At 48.7% G+C, this 19777-nt stretch overlaps 2 protein-coding genes across 2 annotated transcripts in view; one reads left to right on the plus strand and one right to left on the minus strand.

Moving 5' to 3' along the window:
- ace (angiotensin I converting enzyme (peptidyl-dipeptidase A) 1) lies at positions 1 to 13633 on the plus strand. The gene is made up of 25 exons (XM_030098291.1): positions 1 to 486; positions 3443 to 3610; positions 3724 to 3811; positions 4756 to 4899; positions 4981 to 5172; positions 5608 to 5705; positions 5863 to 6032; positions 6365 to 6588; positions 6761 to 6905; positions 7493 to 7591; positions 7746 to 7868; positions 7942 to 8147; positions 8313 to 8449; positions 8648 to 8806; positions 9012 to 9099; positions 9576 to 9719; positions 9789 to 9980; positions 10318 to 10415; positions 10782 to 10954; positions 11035 to 11258; positions 11342 to 11486; positions 11572 to 11670; positions 11891 to 12013; positions 12160 to 12344; positions 13096 to 13633. Exons 1-25 carry the CDS (start codon positions 253 to 255, stop codon positions 13311 to 13313), a joined length of 3876 nt encoding a protein of 1291 aa, XP_029954151.1. The 5' UTR covers positions 1 to 252; the 3' UTR covers positions 13314 to 13633.
- Positions 13618 to 19777, minus strand: part of itga3b (integrin, alpha 3b) — a 19838-nt gene continuing 13678 nt past the window's right edge. Inside the window, exons 11-26 of the mRNA XM_030098292.1 lie at positions 19677 to 19744; positions 19423 to 19568; positions 19198 to 19338; positions 19014 to 19111; positions 18706 to 18874; positions 18516 to 18602; positions 18345 to 18424; positions 18139 to 18216; positions 17957 to 18059; positions 17631 to 17807; positions 16998 to 17132; positions 16623 to 16736; positions 16036 to 16134; positions 15832 to 15957; positions 15498 to 15654; positions 13618 to 15124 (exon numbers count right to left, since the gene is read on the minus strand). Coding sequence (XP_029954152.1) covers positions 15544 to 15654; positions 15832 to 15957; positions 16036 to 16134; positions 16623 to 16736; positions 16998 to 17132; positions 17631 to 17807; positions 17957 to 18059; positions 18139 to 18216; positions 18345 to 18424; positions 18516 to 18602; positions 18706 to 18874; positions 19014 to 19111; positions 19198 to 19338; positions 19423 to 19568; positions 19677 to 19744 — 1732 coding nt within the window. The 3' untranslated portion in view covers positions 13618 to 15124; positions 15498 to 15543. The remainder of the gene's footprint in view (positions 15125 to 15497; positions 15655 to 15831; positions 15958 to 16035; positions 16135 to 16622; positions 16737 to 16997; positions 17133 to 17630; positions 17808 to 17956; positions 18060 to 18138; positions 18217 to 18344; positions 18425 to 18515; positions 18603 to 18705; positions 18875 to 19013; positions 19112 to 19197; positions 19339 to 19422; positions 19569 to 19676; positions 19745 to 19777) is intronic.

Consider the following 19777-nt stretch of genomic DNA (forward strand, 5'->3'; position numbering starts at 1 on the left):
AGTGCTGACAGAAGGGAAGGCTGCAGAGAAGTGTGGGCTGGGTCAAACGGACACTTTAAAAGAGGCTCGCTCTGGCTCCTGTTCATTTCACCGGCAGCCAGCCTGGTAGGCTCAGGACGAGTGGATGAGACAGCAGCTCCAGGGGGAAGGTGTACTCTCACTTCACTGGAGCAAGAGTATTTTTAGCTCGTCCACCCAACAATTCCACTCTACGGTTTTTTTCTTGCACTCTTTCCTTGGCGGGAGACGGCCATGGCTGCCGGTGTGGGCAGGTTGATGTGGTCAGCTCTGGTGCTGCTGCCAGTCCTGAGGCTGTCTGAAGCTCTGCCAGCGAGCTGGCTGCCGGGAGAATACGTGAACACCAGCTCAGATGCACGGAGGTTCCTTGACAACTACAACAGCACCGCCGAGGAGGCGTTATTCTTCAGCGTCTCTGCAAGCTGGAACTACAACACCAACCTAACAGACCACAACTCCAAGCTGCAGGTAAGCCCAGGTCCTGATCCCACTGGGGGATGCCTCGGCATTTCTTCTTCTCTTGTTGATTTGAAAGTGTCCTGTTTAGATCAGTGCGAGCCAGTCCTGGCATCTCGTCACCACAAATACATGCAGGGTCAAAGGTTTCTGCGGAGCTTAGCTCTGCTTGACTTGGAGATTACTGCTATTCATCTCTCTCCAGAATTACATGCTCAGTTTCCTCCCAGCGCGGCCAACTCTGCTTGTGTCTTACTGGAAATATAAATGTGATCTGAATGCCTGCGGAGTGAGCGTCTTCAGTTTTGTGAAGCATTCCCATGGGGTCTCGCATACTTCAATGCGACATACTCTGCTCCTGAAAGCAGCAGCACCTAAACAATGGGGTTTCCAACACACTTCACGTTGTGTTTACTCACTAGCATGTATTTTTGCAATGATTTCACTTTTTTAAAATGTCTTTAGAGGCATTGCATTACTATCAGGCTGCAGTATGTTTCCAGCTGCTTCTCCCCACCTGCCTGAGCTCTATTTGTGTGAGCAGTGTTGCCCGACAGGAGATGGCAGGAGCCAATGAAACAGCAGAGGTGTGAAGTGTTTACTCTCCTTCAGGCACTAGAGCCACACACATATTCCAGGGTCTCTGCGTGTGCAATACGAGTTGAAACTCATAAAAGCCATGTGTCCATCCGACACAGTGAAGGGAAAGCCTCCAGATTTTTTTCGATATCTGAATGCTTGAACAGCTGTCACAACAGGAATCCAGTCCAGCGTCCAGGCTTTGAACAGCGCTCTGCTCTCACTCCGAGCAGGTGTAGAGATGGCCCACATTCAACAGGGTCAGGCTGCACAATGTGCTGTTGCTGCTCAAGATTGCAGTTTGTGGGGTTGTGAGCTGAGAGAAGGAAAGACTTGTAGTTTCCATGCAGTAGGACGTCTTCCCCCCTTGAACTGTTCAAAGATGTGATCAAAGTGAGCCGAGCACTGAGCTGCATCTGATCTGGCAGCCTGGGGGGGGGGACGGTAACTCAGCTCGACAGGGAAATTTTCCAAAGTCTGTATTCTCTGTATGCCACACCGTAAGTCAATTACAATAAAAGAAAGAGGAGATCATTCGTGCCGGGGGAAAATCATTAAATTCCATCTGCCCACCGACCGGCCACAACAAGCCAATATGCAAATGTGTGCATTCGACACACTCCGGCGTTGGCCTCGGAGGTGAGTGTGATTGAGTCTGAGTGCAAATGAGACTCACGTTGGACACGAAGAGGATGAAACAGAATGAAATCAAGCAGAATCAAAGGCAACGAGGAGAGACAGCAGTGACGGATGTCCTTTGAAATCAGAAAAAAACCCACCAGACCTCAAGTTTAGCCGTTGTGTTTACAGCACGCTGCCAGCCGTTATACACTGCCTCAGTCCGGAATTCACTGGGCTTTCAAAGCGAACTTAAGAATTTTCCCAAAACTTGATCTACGGAAAACAAAGCAAGGAGAGGATGTCGATGGGCGCCAGAACACAGCATGGCTTAGAGCTCGCTCTCTCAGGCTATTTTTGAAATGGTTCTCATTAGATCTGAGGGTGACGGCTTGGCTGAAACGACACAAGTCGACTGAATGAAAGTTCAGCTCCTCTGCACTCACACACTACGTATCCCAGCAGTAAATGAGTAAACAGACTTGTTAATGGACATGTTTCTGTTAATGTGTAGCAGAAAGACCTTGGCAAAAAAGAAAATCAGCAAAAAAAAAAAAGAATCATTTTATCCTTATCTTTATTGTGTTGCTGTGGCTGAGAATGTGATTATCCGTGTGGATGGGTGAGGACGCACAGGGCGGAAAAACAATCGAGGGGGAGGCAGAGATTGAGAGGATGAGCACAAAGGTCAGAGTTATTACTTCAACTCACTGTCACCACTTCCTTTCTTTAGCAGAAGGTTATTTTAGCGAGGACGGGGAGAAAGACGGATAAGGGAGGTTTCAGTAAAACCACAACTGGGACGAGGCTGCTGCTGTCACCTTTAACTGGGATGTGTGTTCAGCAAACGGTGACATTTGAGTGTAACTCACTGATCTATCACTCCGCAAATATTTTGCGGAAACACTGACTCCTTTTCCAGATATTTTCACATGACGCCTTACAAACCGCTCTTTTAATAAAAGCATATTTTCGGTTTCTTGTGCGCCGCGCAGTGCAGTAACAGAGCCTCGATCGCTTTGAATCGCGCAAATCAATATGCAGCGCGTACACTACGGCAGCCTTGACAGCATCCATTCCCGCAGCTCTGCCATCCTGTCCGTGACCTTCCACACAGCCATAAAGAAAAGCTCCGGAGGTTCGGCAGGGCCGCACACGAGCACACGCACCGCCGTGACAATGGCACTTTTTGAAAAATATTATCCCTGAGAGGCTTTTATTTTGTTGTCGTGTCCCTTCTCCAGAGACAGATGGGACGTTTTATTGATCCCGGAGGAGAGATGAGTACAGTGTGAAGTTGGGGTGGGAGATGTGGGCATTCGAGCTGAATGAATGAGGGTTCGGAGACAGACGATGAGAGAACCGCGCTCTGATCTGATGATGGCCTCGTGGAGAGGAAGGCCAGCGATCACCAGCGAGCAATGAAACCACAATCCACCAAACACAAGATATTTCATCATATTCCACAAAACCCAACCTTAGAGAAAGCATCATGAAATCACGGACTGAAATGAGGATGTAGCCGTCCATCATGAAGATCTGCTTTTCGTCTGAGACCCACTGAGCTAAAAACACCACCGCGGTGAAGGGAGGACTGCAGACTTCAGATGAGACTCTGGGAAGCTTTCGTTTTGAATCATGAGCGTTTAGCTGCAGCCACTCTGGGTATTCGGCTTGCTTCTGCCTGATGCGACATGCTCATCACCGCTTTTTAAATTCCCAGATCCTGGTATTTGGGTTCTCATTCATGTCTGCCTGGTCTTTCCTGCAGGTAAATGCATCCCTGGAGGAGCAGGCCTTCTCTGAAGCCTGGGGCATGAAGGCCAAGCAGGTCTTCTCTCGTGAGTTTCTCAACACCCTTGACCCTCAAGACAAGAAGCTGATGGAAAAGGTCATGAGTCTGGGTCCGGCCAATCTCCCCCAGAAGGAGAGAGAAGAGGTTTGTTTATGTTTCGCCGTTGCTCATGGGATATTTGCTGTGAGTCAGCAACCGCGCTTTCGTCACCACCGAACTCTTTTGATCAGAACTTGTGGTTTTCTCCCCGTCTCCAGTACAACACCATTCTCAGCACCATGGATAATATTTACTCCACTTCCAAGGTGCACCCGCAGCCAAACATAAGCTGGAGCCTGGAACCTGGTGAGTAAACAACACTGAGACTAAATGCTCGGTCACGCAGCCCGGATTTCATGCAAACGCATGTTTTTGAGCTTCACAAGAGAAATGGGAACGTAGCAGCGTGGAAGAAAAAAAAATGCAACATGCAACAATGTGGAGGGGAAGTCTGGGAAGAAAAACAAGTTGTAAGTGGTCAAGATCTTATCAGCTGTTGGAAGTAACAGGATGGGCAAAGTTACTTCTGAGAGGTCTCCACAGGAAGCGCTATGGATGTGTTGAGTGAAAAACTCAAGAAATGTTAGCAGCATTGAACAGACGGAGCATTTATTGCTGGAAACAATGGTTCCACGCGCTCTGTCATCACCAGCTACCTTAATGAGGAGTGAGAACGGACTGCCAACACACACAGTCCGGCCACAGAAACCAAAAACAATCACTCCTGTGAGAAAATTATAAACACGTTGACTTCTGATGTGAAGGTACATCCTCAGGCGATGATTAGTGGTCTGGTAATCTTGGGCGTAGCTCCCAGAGAGAGCAGCGTCACATTAAGACGCTCCACGTCAAAACAGTCATGTCACTATGATAACAGAGGCCTCCGGTCGTCCCGTTTCCCACCGTCTCAACTGTCTTCTGGGGTCTCCAACTTTCACCTTTTCCTCACCTTTGCTTCCTATTTCTGGCATTTTGGAGATAAACATTGTTTTAAGCGATTCCAAGAATGCCGCGGAGTGGCCGTAACTCAGAGCCAATCTGTCAGATAATGCGTCTGCGCTTTTCCTGCTGGGAGAACAAGAGGAGCATCAAGTCATCCAAACACCAGCGCGTCCAGATTGTTTCAGGGAAACTTTTCATTTGTACAGTTTGTTTTCCCTGTACACCAAATCACCTCAGGCTTCCTCTGTTTCCATGCCTTCATGACTGAGAAAGTGTGTTTGTGTGTGTGTGTGTGTGTTTTTTTTAAGAACTTACTGATATCATGGCTAACTCCAGGAGCTATAAGAAGCTGCTGTTTGCCTGGGAAGGCTGGCACAACGCAGCTGGCGTACCTCTGAAGGAGCACTATCCTCGGTTCGTGGAGCTCAGCAATCAAGCCTCTCAGGGTGATGGTGAGTAGCACAAAGCCTGAAGCGGAGGAGATGACCGATACACAAATGCAAATGAAATGAATATTTCTGTCTGGTTTTTAGCTTTTGCAGACACTGGTGAGGAGTGGCGCTCTTGGTATGAATCGGAAACCTTTCAGCAGGACTTGGAGGAAATCTACCGGACCATCGAGCCCCTCTACTTAAACCTGCACGCTTTTGTGCGCCGTCAGCTCTACAACCAGTACGGCCCCAAGTACATCAACCTGAAAGGGCCCATCCCAGCCCACCTGCTAGGTACAGCCTTCGCTCACAGCTTGAGGACTGTCTATATTTAAACAGTGGGGGCGGCAAAGCAGGGGGGAAGGTTTTATTTATCTTTGTGTATTTATTGAAACTTTCTGCATGATCTTTTGTTTTGGAGAAGTTTTTGTTCACATTGCCTAAACCCTGGAGTCTGCGTTTGGGAGGATTATGAGGAAGTTTCACTACATATTTTCCTTCACTAACCTAATATTAGCAACTCGCTTTTTTTTTTTTGTATAATTTTATACAGAGTAACTCATTTAGCGTGTGGTTATGCCAAAGGCAATGCGAGCTAAACAGTACCAGGCCAGCAGTGCACCCAGTAATGCTATGTTGTTCGTGGGCTTTTCCCCGAGAGTCTGGGACCGGAGTATCACGTAACAGGAGAGAATAGCTGCCTAAGTGTGTTTTCCTCCTCACCCTCAGGAAACATGTGGTCCCAGACCTGGAACAACATTTATGACATGATGATTCCATTTCCTGACAAACCCAACATCGACGTGACGGATGAAATGAAAAGACAAGTACGTTGGGTGGCCGGCTTCAGCGTAACCAGAGTCATGTTGGAATCACCACAAATCTAAACTCTCTGCTCTGATTTGCCAAATACCGCTATTACAAATGTTCAGAAATAGATTGACTGGGCCGTGTGTGACGTGTGTGACGGCTTCCTCTTCACAGGGCTACAATGCCACGTACATGTTCCAAGTGGCCGAGGAGTTCTTCACCTCCCTGGGTTTAGACAAGATGCCCGAAGAATTCTGGGAAGGGTCCATGCTGGAAAAGCCTGAAGGTCGAGAGGTGGTGTGTCACGCCTCCGCCTGGGACTTTTACAATCGCAAAGACTTCAGGTAAACACAGTTTAGTGTCTTTTTCAGGTGAACTCTGAACTCGACACTGATCACGTGCTCACGCCACGCTGCAATCAAAGTGTGAAGGCTGACCATGTGAGACGTTATTGTCAATGACCGTTTGGCTCCAAAATCAGATAAAACATTCACTAAGCTGTTTAATGAAGAAGAGGTTTTTATATCAACCTGCAACACATGTCAGTGTGATCATTCTTATGTTTCATGGTGATGAGTTTCAGCCTCCACCTCTTCAATCCGCTGACACTTGCTTCGAACCGGGAAGACTGATGGAAATGTAGATGAAATCATGAATTCTCCTCACTGCTCTGCAGGATCAAGCAGTGCACCACAGTGACCATGGAGCAGCTCTTCACCGTTCACCACGAGATGGGACACATCCAGTACTACCTGCAGTACAAAGACCAGCCGGTGGGCTTCCGCCGCGGCGCCAACCCTGGTTTCCACGAGGCCATTGGAGATGTATTATCCCTGTCTGTGTCAACACCCAAGCATCTGCATACCATCAAACTGCTGGATACTCTCACTTCTGACACTGGTAATAACACCGACGTAGATGAGAATACTGCAACAACCACAACGGCTGAATACACTAATGTAGAGGAGACTAAAGCAGGGAGGTCAAATCGGTCCGGAAAAAGTCCAGATCAGAACTCTGAACTAAAATGTGTTTGAAACCCCAGTCTGAGAGAATTTCTTGCTTTTTCCAGAAACCGATACCAACTACCTGCTGAAGATGGCTCTGGAGAAGATTGCCTTCCTTCCCTTCGGCTACCTCATCGACCTCTGGAGGTGGGGTGTGTTCAGCGGAAGCACCCCTCCAGAACGGTACAACTCCGAGTGGTGGTACCTCAGGTAGGAAGTCACTCAGAAATAGATGACATTACAGTTTGTCAATACAACTCTCGCCTCACTTCAGTAAATACGATGTGAAAGTTATTTTTTTACCTCTACAAAACCAACCTGCCATAAAAAAAAATGTGTCCAAGGTTCATTATTTTAGAACTACAAACTTGCTTACCTTTCCAAAACTATGAAGCAATGTAATAATTAAACTGAGTTTTGTGTCTTGACAGCTTGTAAAACGCTTCATTTAGTTGAATTGGTGGCGCCAATAAAAAAGCTGAGGTTTATCGTCGTATGACATTTTGATCCTGGCTTTGGATCCATGTTTAGTGACTCCTCCCGTATGAAGTCAACCTGCTGTGTGGTAAAAGCCGAGGCCTGTGGTTCCGCTGGCCGCTGCTCAGACTTCAGTGTGTCAGTGTGTTTGTGTGAAGTGAGGTATTACTGGAACAAACAGCAGGCGGCCAACTGACAGTTAATGGAGACAGAAATTTACAAATATGAATAACCCAGCAGAACTGGCATCTCAGTCACGTATCCCCCCCCTGCCAGCCAGCTGTGGCCTCAATTCGTCTGTCTCTGATTTCTCTCTGCAGAACTAAATATCAAGGCATCTGCCCACCCATCGGGCGCACCGATGACCACTTTGACGCCGGCGCAAAGTACCACATCCCTGGAAACACGCCGTATATCAGGTAGCGCCTGCACTCGAAACAATCGGCTTGAGTTATTGATATTCCTCAGACAAAGTGGGGTTTTATGTTCTTGTCTTCCAGTGCAGTGAATGACTTCAGCCTCTGAGGGTTTCACAGTTTTGAGTGTGTGTTTTGTGTGTTCCCTCCTCTGCAGGTATTTTGTCAGTTTCATCCTGCAGTTCCAGCTTCATGAGAAACTTTGTGAGGCGGCGAAGCAGACCGGACCGCTGCACACATGTGACATCTACCGCTCTGCAGAGGCGGGAGCCGTTCTCAAGTAAGTTACATCTCACAGGACATGTAAACAAGTCACCGGTGAACGGTGGGTGACTCCGCTGCTCCTTCTGCAGGAAAATACTCCTGGCGGGATCGTCCAGACCCTGGCCTGAAATTCTCCAAGACGCTATAGGCACCAATAAGTTGGACGCCAGCGCGTTGATGAAATACTTTGACCCTATAATTAAGTGGCTGGAACAGCAAAATGTGAACGAGACACTGGGATGGCCCGAGTTCAACTGGGTCCCGCCCGTCCCTGAGGGCTACCCCGAGGATATTGGTAAGACGACTCCGGAAAAGAACAGAACTCTTCTGTTTGACAAAGACATGACGGCTGTGTGGTTTTCAATAGCGAGGCCACAGTCTTCATTCCTGCTCATGCTCACAAAATGTGAAAAACGCCGTCATATTTACTGTTCTCCAACGATTCTCGTCTATTAACCAGACAAGAATACAGATGAGGTTGCTGCGAAGGCGCTTCTGGATGAGTACAACAGCACAGCGGAGGTGGTGTGGAACGCCTACACCGAGGCCTCCTGGAAGTACAACACCGATATCAATGAAGCCAATAAGCAGGCAATGGTGAGCGCCTCTGGAGACCACCGTAACCTCCCAGCGTCCGCCGCCATCAGGACAGACGAAAACAAGCACCAATAAAACCATTTTCATGATTTAAGAACGATAAGAATGATCAGCTGTTCCACTGACCCATCCGTCCAGCTAATCATCAGTCTTTCAGCAGCGTGTTAAGACCAAAGAGTATCCGTTATTGTCCTCTAGCTGGAGAAGAGCCTGGAGATGTCGGCCCACACCCTGGAGTACGGACAGAAGGCCCGGCAGTACGACACCACCGACTTCCAGGACGGCTCTGTCAAAAGAATCATCAAGAAGCTCAGCGACATCGAGAGGGCGGCGCTGTCCCCGGCCGAACTGGAAGAGGTGTGAAGGAAACCGTTCGTTTGAAAAAAACAACCTTAAGTCAGTCATTTAGTCATTGAAAAGGTCGGTTTAAGAAATTCTTAGAGGAGAGGACAGACAGCAAAAACTCTTTATGAAACTGAAAAAAGAAATGCTTTCTACCTGAGAAATCAAATGCATTGAAAATATTTCCATAGACTTAAGATTGTATGTTTTACCTCTTCAGTTCAACACCCTCCTGTCCAACATGGAGACCAAGTACAGTGTGGCCAAGGTCTGCAAAGACGACAGCACCTGCTATCCTCTGGATCCAGGTACGACCGTGAAAGAAAGAAAGAGGCAGCTTTACATCCTCCCATTTTTCAGTATGATAAGTTGGAATAAAGATGAAGGCGAAAAACTTGGTATTACAACAGAATTTATTATTAAAAATGAATTCACTCTCTATTGCTGATTTATCTGAAGTACCTCACAAGTTGCACACTGTAAATTGGCAGCTATAATGTGGAAACTTTGTACTTTCATGAAACAATGGGTGCAGCATTCATCACAATGTTATTAAGTATCTTCTGGAACAAGTTATTTACACATTGTTCAGGATCCTGCACAGCCCAGTCAACATCACTTCCAGCTATTCAGGGCGACTCAGACCAGACTGAAAACCCCCCGTTTACCACACAAACATGATATTAAGACTCTCTTTCCCCCGTCATTAGCCCAGCAGGCACACAGCATTGTTTAAACAAACCACTCCTTCGCACAGCGTAAAACTGGATAAAACGTGTTTCAGATCTGCAGAAACTCATGGCGGAGTCCAGGGACTACGACGAGCTGCTGTTTGCCTGGAAAGGATGGAGAGACGCAGCTGGAAAAGTGCTCCGTCAGGATTACAAGAGATACGTTGAACTGGCCAACAAAGCCGCCACACTCAATGGTGAGACATCTCTACCCCTCGTCTGCTGGGAAAACCATTTTCTTCAGGCTGACGAGTGTTTGTCTGCAGGTCACACTGATAACGGGGCCTTCTGGCGGTCCCTGTACGAAACCCCCACCTTCGAGGAGGACCTGGAGAGCCTGTGGAAGGAGCTGGAGCCGCTCTATCTCAACGTGCACGCCTATGTTCGCAGGGCTCTGTACAAAAAATTTGGTTCTGACAAAATCAACCTGAAGGGGCCCATTCCCGCTCATCTGCTGGGTGAGTGAAGACTTCTGGGAGAGCTGAGGCTGAGGTAGAAGGGGCAAAAGCCAACATGGCATCCAAAGTATTCAAGCACTACGGCCAAACTCTCCTTTTATGTTGGCGCATACCCCATTGACATTGTGTGGTTGGCCGGGGATGACTTTGGATTTGGGCGGGATTCAGTTTGCTTTCAGAGGCGTGGAGCGTGAGATTGTGTGTGACAGTTCCACACGGTGAGGGATTGGACCGACTCACAGTCACAAATCCCACTTAGTTCAACACCGGCACGTCCCCCTCTGACTTCTTTAGCGTCAGAAGTGCTAAATGTGAGCGCTGTCTTCTGTCCTTCCAGGGAACATGTGGGCGCAGACGTGGTCCGGCATCATGGATCTGGTCATGCCCTACCCCGATGCCACACAGGTGGATGCCACGCCGGCCATGGTGGCGCAGGTGAATAGAAGCATGCAACAGGCGGCACAATCACACATGAAAGCAGACAAAAAAACACATGCTGCCACTCATTTTCCCAGCTTTTCTCAGGTCACTTCACTGTTAAATTGGCTTCAGTCTAAAAGAAGAGGGGGGCTAAAAGTGCAGAGACGGAGGATTTGAGTTGTACTAAATATATATATATTTGTTTCAGGTGAACAGATGCGTTGCAGCATATGTTATTAAAAACTTGTATTGCATATTCAGTAGTCAGTCATGTTTTCTAAAAGCAGCCGTTAGTTGTGGCAAATGTTTAATATCTTATTGCCTGAAAAACATGTTTATAGGTGAAAACTGATTAACTGATTCTCTCTCTCTCTCATTCAGGGTTGGAACGCAACCAAGATGTTTCAGGAATCAGACAGATTCTTCACCTCTCTGGGTTTGGAGCCCATGCCGCAAGAGTTCTGGGATAAGTCCATGCTGGAGAAGCCGTCTGACGGGCGCGAGGTGGTGTGCCACGCTTCTGCATGGGACTTCTACAACCGGAAAGACTTCAGGTTAGACCACACCCTTTTCTACTCATTCAACACAAACAACGGATCAGACCACTGATACAAGTCTTGTTTTGTGTCTCCAGGATAAAACAGTGCACCGTGGTGACCATGGACGACCTGATCACCGTGCACCACGAGATGGGCCACGTCCAGTACTTCCTGCAGTACAAAGACCAGCCGGTGTCGTTCCGCGACGGCGCCAACCCGGGCTTCCACGAGGCCATCGGCGATGTGCTGGCTCTCTCTGTGGCCACCCCCAAGCATCTGCTGAGCATCGGGCTCCTGGACAAAGTCGAGAGCAACGCCGGTGAGCGTAGCTTTACTGAGAAAGAAGAGCTGTGGTTTCAGAGCGTTCACTCACGATTTGGGCCGTTTGAACTTGTCCTCCAGAGAGTGATATCAACTTTCTGATGAGCATGGCACTGGACAAGATCGCCTTCCTGCCTTTCGGCTACCTGATGGACCAGTGGAGATGGAAGGTGTTTGATGGACGCATCCCGTCCACCGAGTACAATAAAGAATGGTGGAACCTCAGGTGAAGACCACAAGCCAAATTCAGAATTTATCAGTTTGCTGCAAATGATTGACGGGGACGATTGTATTTTTCTATTGCCTTGCAGATTGAAGTACCAGGGTCTGTGCCCACCGGTGGATCGCACTGAGGAAGACTTTGACCCCGGGGCAAAGTTCCACATCCCTGCTAACGTGCCCTACGTCAGGTAACGACTCCTGAATCTGCAGAACAAACAAGACGGCGTGACATGTGACCACAGATAAAGTGATAATCCTCTCTGGATTGATAAGATAAAGGTTGTTAGATTCACATGCTGATTGCGTTTGGCATCAGTACAGAATTACAGTCGTGTTTTTTTAGTTCTTTTCCAGCCTTTCTGGTTTTGACTTTAGACTTTAAATACGTGTTCTGGGGTTTTTCTGCAGGTACTTTATCAGCTTCGTCATCCAGTTTCAGTTCCACAAGGCTCTCTGTGACGCAGCCAAGCACACCGGACCCCTCCACACCTGCGATATCTACCAATCCCAAGAAGCTGGGAAGCTGCTGGGGTCAGTGTGCGCACAGTTTAGCACTGGAGTAGCTTAGCACTTAGCATGGTGCTGATCGGCGTGTTATGATGACAGAAGCCTTCAGATCCTTCCTGTCTTGTGGCTGTTGAATCTTTCTCATGGGTTCAAAATGCTCTTGTTCGCAGTGACGTGATGAAGCTGGGCTTCAGTAAGCCCTGGCCGGAGGCGATGACCATGATCACCGGCCAGCCGAAGATGAGCGCCGAGCCGCTCATGGAGTATTTCAGACCCCTCATCCAGTGGCTGGAGGAGGAGAACAACAAGAACGGAGACATTCGCGGGTGGCCCGAGTACGACTGGAAACCTCTCAGTAAGTCCAACGCACTGGAGCACTCCCGAGCTTCAATACATACACAGAAACACGCGTCGATAAGTTTCCACTGTCAAAGCCAAATGTTTTTGAACTCCTTCCCAGATAGGAAGAGCTGAAAGTCTTCATACAGTCATTCAATTAGTTCAGCTCAGAGTGAGATCAACCTCCTGCTCTTCTTGTTTTACTGACGAAAACCTGCTGAAAGGCTGGACACAGAATGTAGTGATACGGAGAGAAGCTAGCAGAAAGCAGAACAAAAACAGAAAATGCTTTTGTTTTACTTTACATTTCAGATGAGGAGAAAACGAAATGTGTGTAAACTGATACATGACAGGAAGTCAGCGTTTTCAGACCTGTCTGATCCGCCCTGTGAGAAGAAACAACCACCGTCCCGCGTCATGTGTTACATGAAGACCAACAAGCTGTAAAAGCCTGCAGGTTTATCATAACAGAGGCGGAGAAACGTGATAAGTGAGGAGAGGTTTGAACAGACACTGAACGTGCCTGAACTCTTTCTGTTGTTGCACTTCGACCCTGAATCAGGGTCACAGTGTCAGAAGAGAGGCGTGGGATGCAGAGACTAGCAGTATTTCAGACGATCTTCACCTGGATGTCTTTAGATGTACAGTTTTACAGTTAACAGTTTATCTACAGACACTGAAGAAGTCGGTCAACTTCCAAATATGCTGAAAATGCCTGTGATTTATTTATTTATTTTTCTCCTCTGCGTCCACTACCACAACTGAAGCCCCGTCAGAAGAAGTGTCAGATGAAGTGTCAGATGAAGTGTCCTTCCTGGGCATGACCCTGGACAGCTCGGCGGCGGTCGCCGGGCAGTGGGTCCTCCTGGCTCTCGGCCTGTTCTTCCTGCTGTGCACCATCCTACTGGCCTACATGTACAGGAAGTCAAAAAGGCGCGACAAAGGCTTCAGCCTGTCCACGATGGAGCTCAAGCAGAAAGATTAGCTCCCCGCCCAACCCGAGGGGCTGAATTACTGTAACTAGCACATTACCAACCTCAATGTGAACATCAGTGTTTGTGTGTACTGACGTACATCTTTTAAAAGAAAAATCTGCTCTTCATTCATCCAGTCTTGTATATTTATTGTATACAATTAAACTCAAATTATTTTTTTGCCTATGCAATAGACCATTTCAATTTTGTAATTTATTTGTAATATTTGAATGTTAAGGGAGGAACTGTTTAAAAAATTAATGTTTGTAAAGCCATTCATGTGTAAGCTTCTTTTTTTTGGGGGGAGGGGATATTTGATTTTTTTTTTTCTGTTTATTGAATCCTCTGCATTTCTACAATAAAGACATGAAATATTCCTACTGCCTGTGTTCAGACGGGATACAATCGGACTGCAAAGCTTGTTAAAAAGGAATTTAATTACACTGAAACTGCACAGTACAAAAATAACACCACCACAAGAAAGACACGGTTTGTGCATCGGTTTCATTCAGCCCTTCCCTCCTCGCTCGCAGAGTCAATGGAGTCTCTGTAACGTCCGCAGCGGTACAACAGAAGGCCTGCAGGCTCTCAGGTAACACGGGCCGGAGTGGTAACGCAACACTGGTCCCGTCTGAGAGCGCTCACTCAGAGGTTTCCTCAGTCCGGTCCGTCCTCAGTGCTGCCGGTCGACAAAACGGAGGGTCGTGGCTTCTGCATTCATTCATTCATTCATTCATTCAATCAGTTCAGTCAGTTTCACTATGTACAGTTTATACGTACCCACCAATGCCTAAAGGATCACATGTAGTCGTTCCAGTGTCGTGACTCCCTGTTCATATTCTCAAGACATTCGGACATTAGAATCGTTCTTGTCCAAACCGGTGTAATATTCAGTGTTCACGTGTTGCTCCTCAACTCATTACCGATCTCTCCATGGAATTTCATTTGAGCCGTTACAGCTCGTCCACCGGGACCGCTGAATGTATCCGTCGCCAACAAGTACAAACACGAGTTCCTCGAAACCAGAGAGGAAGACGCTTTGATCCTGCCTCAGCAACACAAAGTAACCTTCGGCCGGCGTGACGGGCGTTTCCTGCATTTCAGGCGCTGGAATATGAGCGGCTCGTCCTGTACCGACGTGGACATGCTGATCAGCTCATCTCAAGTGCAGTTTGACAGTGATTCACTGAAGAAATAATGTTGGTTTCAGACCCTCTCTGAGCCAAAGTGGCGTCTGGGGACAGAGCAGGAAGGTCGTGTCCAATCAAGGAGAACATAAACAGGATTGTTCTCCTGATTACAGAGGATAATAGGCAGTTAGAGAGCTGAAAACTCCTCTCGGAGGACTCAGAAGGGGAACGGTTTGGTGAATTGTTACCTAAAACGTCAAAAGAATTTACAACTTACGCCTGAATGCGACCCAGATTTAAATTTACAGCACTGCATTCGACAAAAACACAATAATACAATCTCTGAAGCAAACCGTTCAGTATATTGCACAAAAAATTGAGGAAACCTACTAAAAAAAGAGAAAAAAAAAAAATGACACATTGAATGCACTGTCCGGAGTCGGTCCATGGAGCCCGGCGCTCTTTGTTCGTCCTGCCGCCAGACTGAAGTGACAGTGAGTGGTTCAGGGGTCAAAGCAAAGGCCTCAGTAGTAGTAATGCTGCATCTCGGTCCAGTTGGTGATCCAGTACTTTTTCTGCGGCTCCTCGGGCTGGAAGCCCAGGTTGAACTGATAGCGCTCAGCCCTGCGGATCTTCACCCCCCGGTGCTTCGGCATTATCCGGTAGTAGATGGTCCGCCTGAAGAAGCCGAGCTGCAGGGGGAGAGGAGCAGAGCGGGCATTAGGGAGGAAACGCTTTCACCGCAGGAGAGGCGGGATTAATGGCGGGCTGAGGAGATTTAGGATTTAAGAGGCTGAGGAAAACGAAGTTAGGCGACAGGGAAACTCACAGCGCCCTACTCAATTAAACGGGAAAGAAAGCAACAGTTTGAGAAAGAAGACATAAAAATGGTCAGCGGCACAATGCACAGCGTTAGCCTGGAAAGGAAGCAGAAGAAATATCGGCTGGATTAACAGCCCGAGGCTGAAAAGAGACAGAAAGTCAAGTGCAGACTAAATCACACCCCAAGCTGAGAGTTGTCATTAATGGCGTCTGAAGAAAATCCATCTGAAGGGGTGTTTTTACCCATAAGCCCCAATGGTGTGTGCTGCTGGGAGACACATGGGGGGCCTCAGTAGTCTTCAGTCAGCCTCTCTGTCTCAGAGGGCTGGATCTTCATCTCAGCCTTCTGGGCCTTGGCCTCATACATCTCCCTCCTACTGGCTCTCTGGAAGAAGCCACACTGGAGGAGGAGGAGGAGGAGGAGGAGGAAGAGGAGGAGGAGGAGCAGCGAGCATGGAGGAAGTAAGTCAAAGGTCAAACTAATGGTTCAATATGGAAGTTACAAATGAATCAAATGAATGAACTGACATGGTGTGAACATATCTTAACGGGACATTGGCAGAGTGAGACGTCTCACCTTCCACATGATGAGAATAATGATCCCCAGTAATAGGATTCCTGCCACGGCTGCAGAGATGATGATCCACAGGGGGAGCTCGTACGGCGTCTCCACCCCCTCCACCGGCTCGATGTAGACTGTGAACTACAAAACAGCAGGAGAACCTGAAGAACAAGACATTAAAACTCCAACATCGGCATCGCTGCCGTGACCTCCGCGTACCTGCGTGGTCTGACTGTCCAGCTTGATGTTCTGTTCGTCTGTAATGAGCTTCAGCGTGGCTTGACCTTTGACTTGGACTCTCAGAGCATTGGCGTAGTCCTGTAAAGACACAACACATAGCTCCACAGTGTCGCCAAAGACAATATGAATTCCCTAAGAGTAAGACCTGTCAGCGCTTTGTAAACAATCCCGGGTAAGTTTGGCTTCAATGCCTCATCTGAACCGATACAGAGCAGCTCGCTAGTTTACAACCACAGCAGAGGATCTGGCCGCAGATGAAAACACAACAGTGCTTGTAGCAGATATTTTAGGCTCTGCTTTTAGCAGTGGGGGGAGGCGGAGACATGTCGTCCATCTTTACACCCTGCTGGTCCTCATCAGTCGGCAACGTCTTCAAAGCATGAAGCTACAGCTAACTCACCGGACCCGCCGGGGCCTGGAGGACATGCTGACACGGGACGACACTGTCGCCATGTCGGATGATATCAACACAGAGAGATTTTTGAGACGTGTGTGTGTGTTGGTGTGTGTGTGTGTGTGTGTGTGTGTGTGTGTGTGTGTGTGTGTGTGTGAATGGAGCTGCTGACCTCTAACATGGTGCTGTTCCACAGCCGGGACCGGACGTGGACCTTCGCTGAATTCGACATGTTGAGCAGCGGACAGGTGAACGTCACACACCTGGCCGTCCCCATGGAGCAGTCCTGCAACGCACACACACACACACACACACACACACACACACACACACACACACACACAATATGACACGAATGAACAGAGAGCAACAATCACACTGAGTCTCTTCACAATTTTCAGGCAGGATGAAGGAGCTTTTTTAAAAACATGCGCACTGCAACAGACACCAGAGAAGATTTAAGGACATCTGGATCGTTTATCTGCGCTGAAGCCACAGGAATCGGTCAGTTTAGGAGGATAAGCGTGACATTTGGTGGAGTCCTTACCAACACGTGGTTCTCCTTGCGACCGGTGAACAGCGTGACCGCCGCCTGCGGCTCCACGCTCTTCACGTGCGCCAATTCATCGGCATCGTCGACGGCGATCTGCCGTTTGGCTCTCTTCGCTCTGCTCTCCGACAGCTGGAGGGAGACATGACATCAGAAGACTGCTGGAAATCGCTGCTCGTGATAAAGACATGACCAGTTTCTTCTGAGAGCAGCGTTGTCATTTCCACCGTCTATATGCAGCCGGCACGCATCCAGAGTTTCTATTCTGGGTTTTGGTGAGGTTTGTGTGGCGACGCAGACGTTTCTTTTTTTCTCCCTAAAATGTATTTTTGAACGGTGGTTTGGCGTCGGGACTATTTTCACACCACTGACATTTATTCGTTCGGCTCAGTCAGGCCGGCTGGGCGCACGCTGACGTCAGGATGAACTGCAGATCGTGAAACACGCTTCAGACACCCGGGGTCAGGCAGCCGGCTCGGAGTATCTTTGACCTAATGCCTGTTTCCACAACAAAAGACATTCCTGCTGGTGTGAAAGTACCCTCAAGACGCTGGTGGTTGTCAGTTTCTTGTGTTTATCTGGACATTCTGGCTCTGCAGGGTTAAAAAAGAAAAAAAAAAAGAGCCTCACAGTCAGATTGAGCATGTTGACGACGTCTCCGGGGGGATTACACTCCGTTTCCGACTCCGTTTCAACAACAATCTTGGTCAGGTACAGCAGCCACTTGCCGTTGAGGACCTCGAAGGGCCACTCCAGCTCCAGAGCCAGGGTGTCCAGGTCTCCCAGCGGCTCTCCCTCCACGGCCACCTGCAGACGGAAAGAGGTCGGCATGGAAATTGCAGTCAGAGTCCGCGGTTCCTCAGCGGCGTCCCGCCACAGACCGCGGCTTCAAAGACAGGGTGGGGCTGCAGGCGACGTGGCCGTGATGCTCAGGTCAGGAGGTGGAGGTGACTCACAGCGAAGGTGAACTCCACCAGGCTGCCCACGTCACTGGTGTTGACCATGGCCGACTCGCCCATCACCGTGCCGCCGAACTGCGTTTCCACCAACGGTTTCATCCTGAAGGAAGGCAGAAATAAACTCTGATCGCTGCTGGAAAGTAAAGTGATATTACGGTGCGTCAGTCAGCAGCACTCACACGGACAAAGAGGACAGAATGGTGTGTTCAATCAGCAGGGCCACGGGCACAGGCCTCAGGTCGTCCTGCTCGCTGTCACTGAACAAACCACACCGTCAACATTCTGCAGCGGGGAACTTAATCCACTTCATTTATCACTTTTAATATGGAATTAGAGCCTAAAACACTGAACAACTGCGTTTTCTCTCATGCACCCAGAGGCTTACGTGGACAGAAGCAGCTGCGTCTCGAGCTCGTGCGTGTACAGCGTGATCCTCTTGGTCTCGAACCAGAGCACCAGCGTCACCTGACGACGAACACGGAGCAAACGTCACGCGCTGCCATCCGGGTGGAAACCCAAGACGAGGTGGAAATCTGTGCGCGGTGATCAAACCTGCCTTCTCGTTGCCTTTCAGGGGGTTTCCCAGGTTGCACAGGACTGTACCTTCATACTGGGTGGCATCGCATTCCACAACATGGGAGCTCTGAGCGGGAACAATGGAAACAGTTAAAAACAGTTAATGATGTGAACGATGTGAAGCAGAGCTAAAGCTCCTGTGGGCGGCTGCTGCCCCCTGGTGGCCGTACCTCATATCTGACGGCAGAGTAGCTCAGGGCGCTGGGGAGGGTGACGTTCAGCTCGGCGTCGTGAGCGTCCTCCGCCAGCCTCCCGGGAGACTCGAAGTTGGTCACTTCCACCTTCAGCCTCAGTATCTTCATGTTTTTGTTAAACTGGAGCACCTGGAACTTGTCCTGCCTGAAACACAGATAACACGTATTATTATTACTGTTTCTAGATTGTCATTTATGTGAGGGCAGTAATATAATCTGTACTTGTAATGAGATTTGTCGATGTGTACTGAAGTGAATGAACATGGTTGAGGCTTGCGTCTGACCTGCGGAACGGCCTTTCTCTGTGGTCAACATACTGAGCTGCCACCTGCAGATTGCTGGTGCACTTGTTGTCGGTGCCACACTCCTTCTGGAACTGTATCTGCAGGGAAGACCTCAGGACTCAGGAGGATACAGTAATAAAGATATCAAGCGGCGCGTGGGAACGCAGCGAGCAGCACTACGTACGGTGGCGTGCGTGAGATTCTGCTCCTGGCTCAGGACCGGGTGGAAGTCCAGGTTCTGGAGCCGCTTGGACGTCGGCGTATGTTCATGTAGCGTCAGGTTGAGGGAGAAGACCACCGGCTCCAGTTTGTCCCTCAAGGGCTCCTGTGAATTCGCCCCAGAGTTTTATTCTCATTTCAAGATGCGAGCGATTGATCGCAGTAATAAGATTAATAAAGACTTTCTGACCTCGAGAAACAGCTCCAGGCGGCGGCAGCTGGTCTTGGTGGACTGCAGGCTCAGCTGGCCGCTGTACACGTCGTCATTATTACTCAGGAACCGAACGCGGTGGCTTCTCCTCCTCTCTATGTCGGCTTTCACCGTGAAGTTCACAACTTTGCAGAGTGAAAACACTTCGGTAAAAACTCTTTCTTGCACACAAGGATAAGGAAATATTTCTCAAACCACATCTGCTCTTTACACTATGGAGAAACGAGTCTTACTGATGCTTTTCTTGAAGTCTTTGTTTCCGTTGCTCAGGGTAAAAGACGTGCAGAGGGAGGCTGTGATGCTGCAGGAGGATCATTCAGTCAGGTCACTGTTA

The sequence above is a fragment of the Salarias fasciatus genome, chromosome 8, assembly GCF_902148845.1.
Source record: "Salarias fasciatus chromosome 8, fSalaFa1.1, whole genome shotgun sequence".
Lineage (NCBI taxonomy): Eukaryota > Metazoa > Chordata > Actinopteri > Blenniiformes > Blenniidae > Salarias > Salarias fasciatus.

Coding starts and splice junctions, on each gene's coding strand:
- ace (XM_030098291.1), top strand. CDS start 253: ATGGCTGCCGGTGTGGGCAGGTTGATGTGGTCAGCTCTGGTGCTGCTG. Junction 3,611..3,723: donor CCCAGAAGGAGAGAGAAGAG/GTTTGTTTATGT, acceptor CCCCGTCTCCAG/TACAACACCATTCTCAGCAC. Junction 9,720..9,788: donor CAAAGCCGCCACACTCAATG/GTGAGACATCTC, acceptor GTTTGTCTGCAG/GTCACACTGATAACGGGGCC.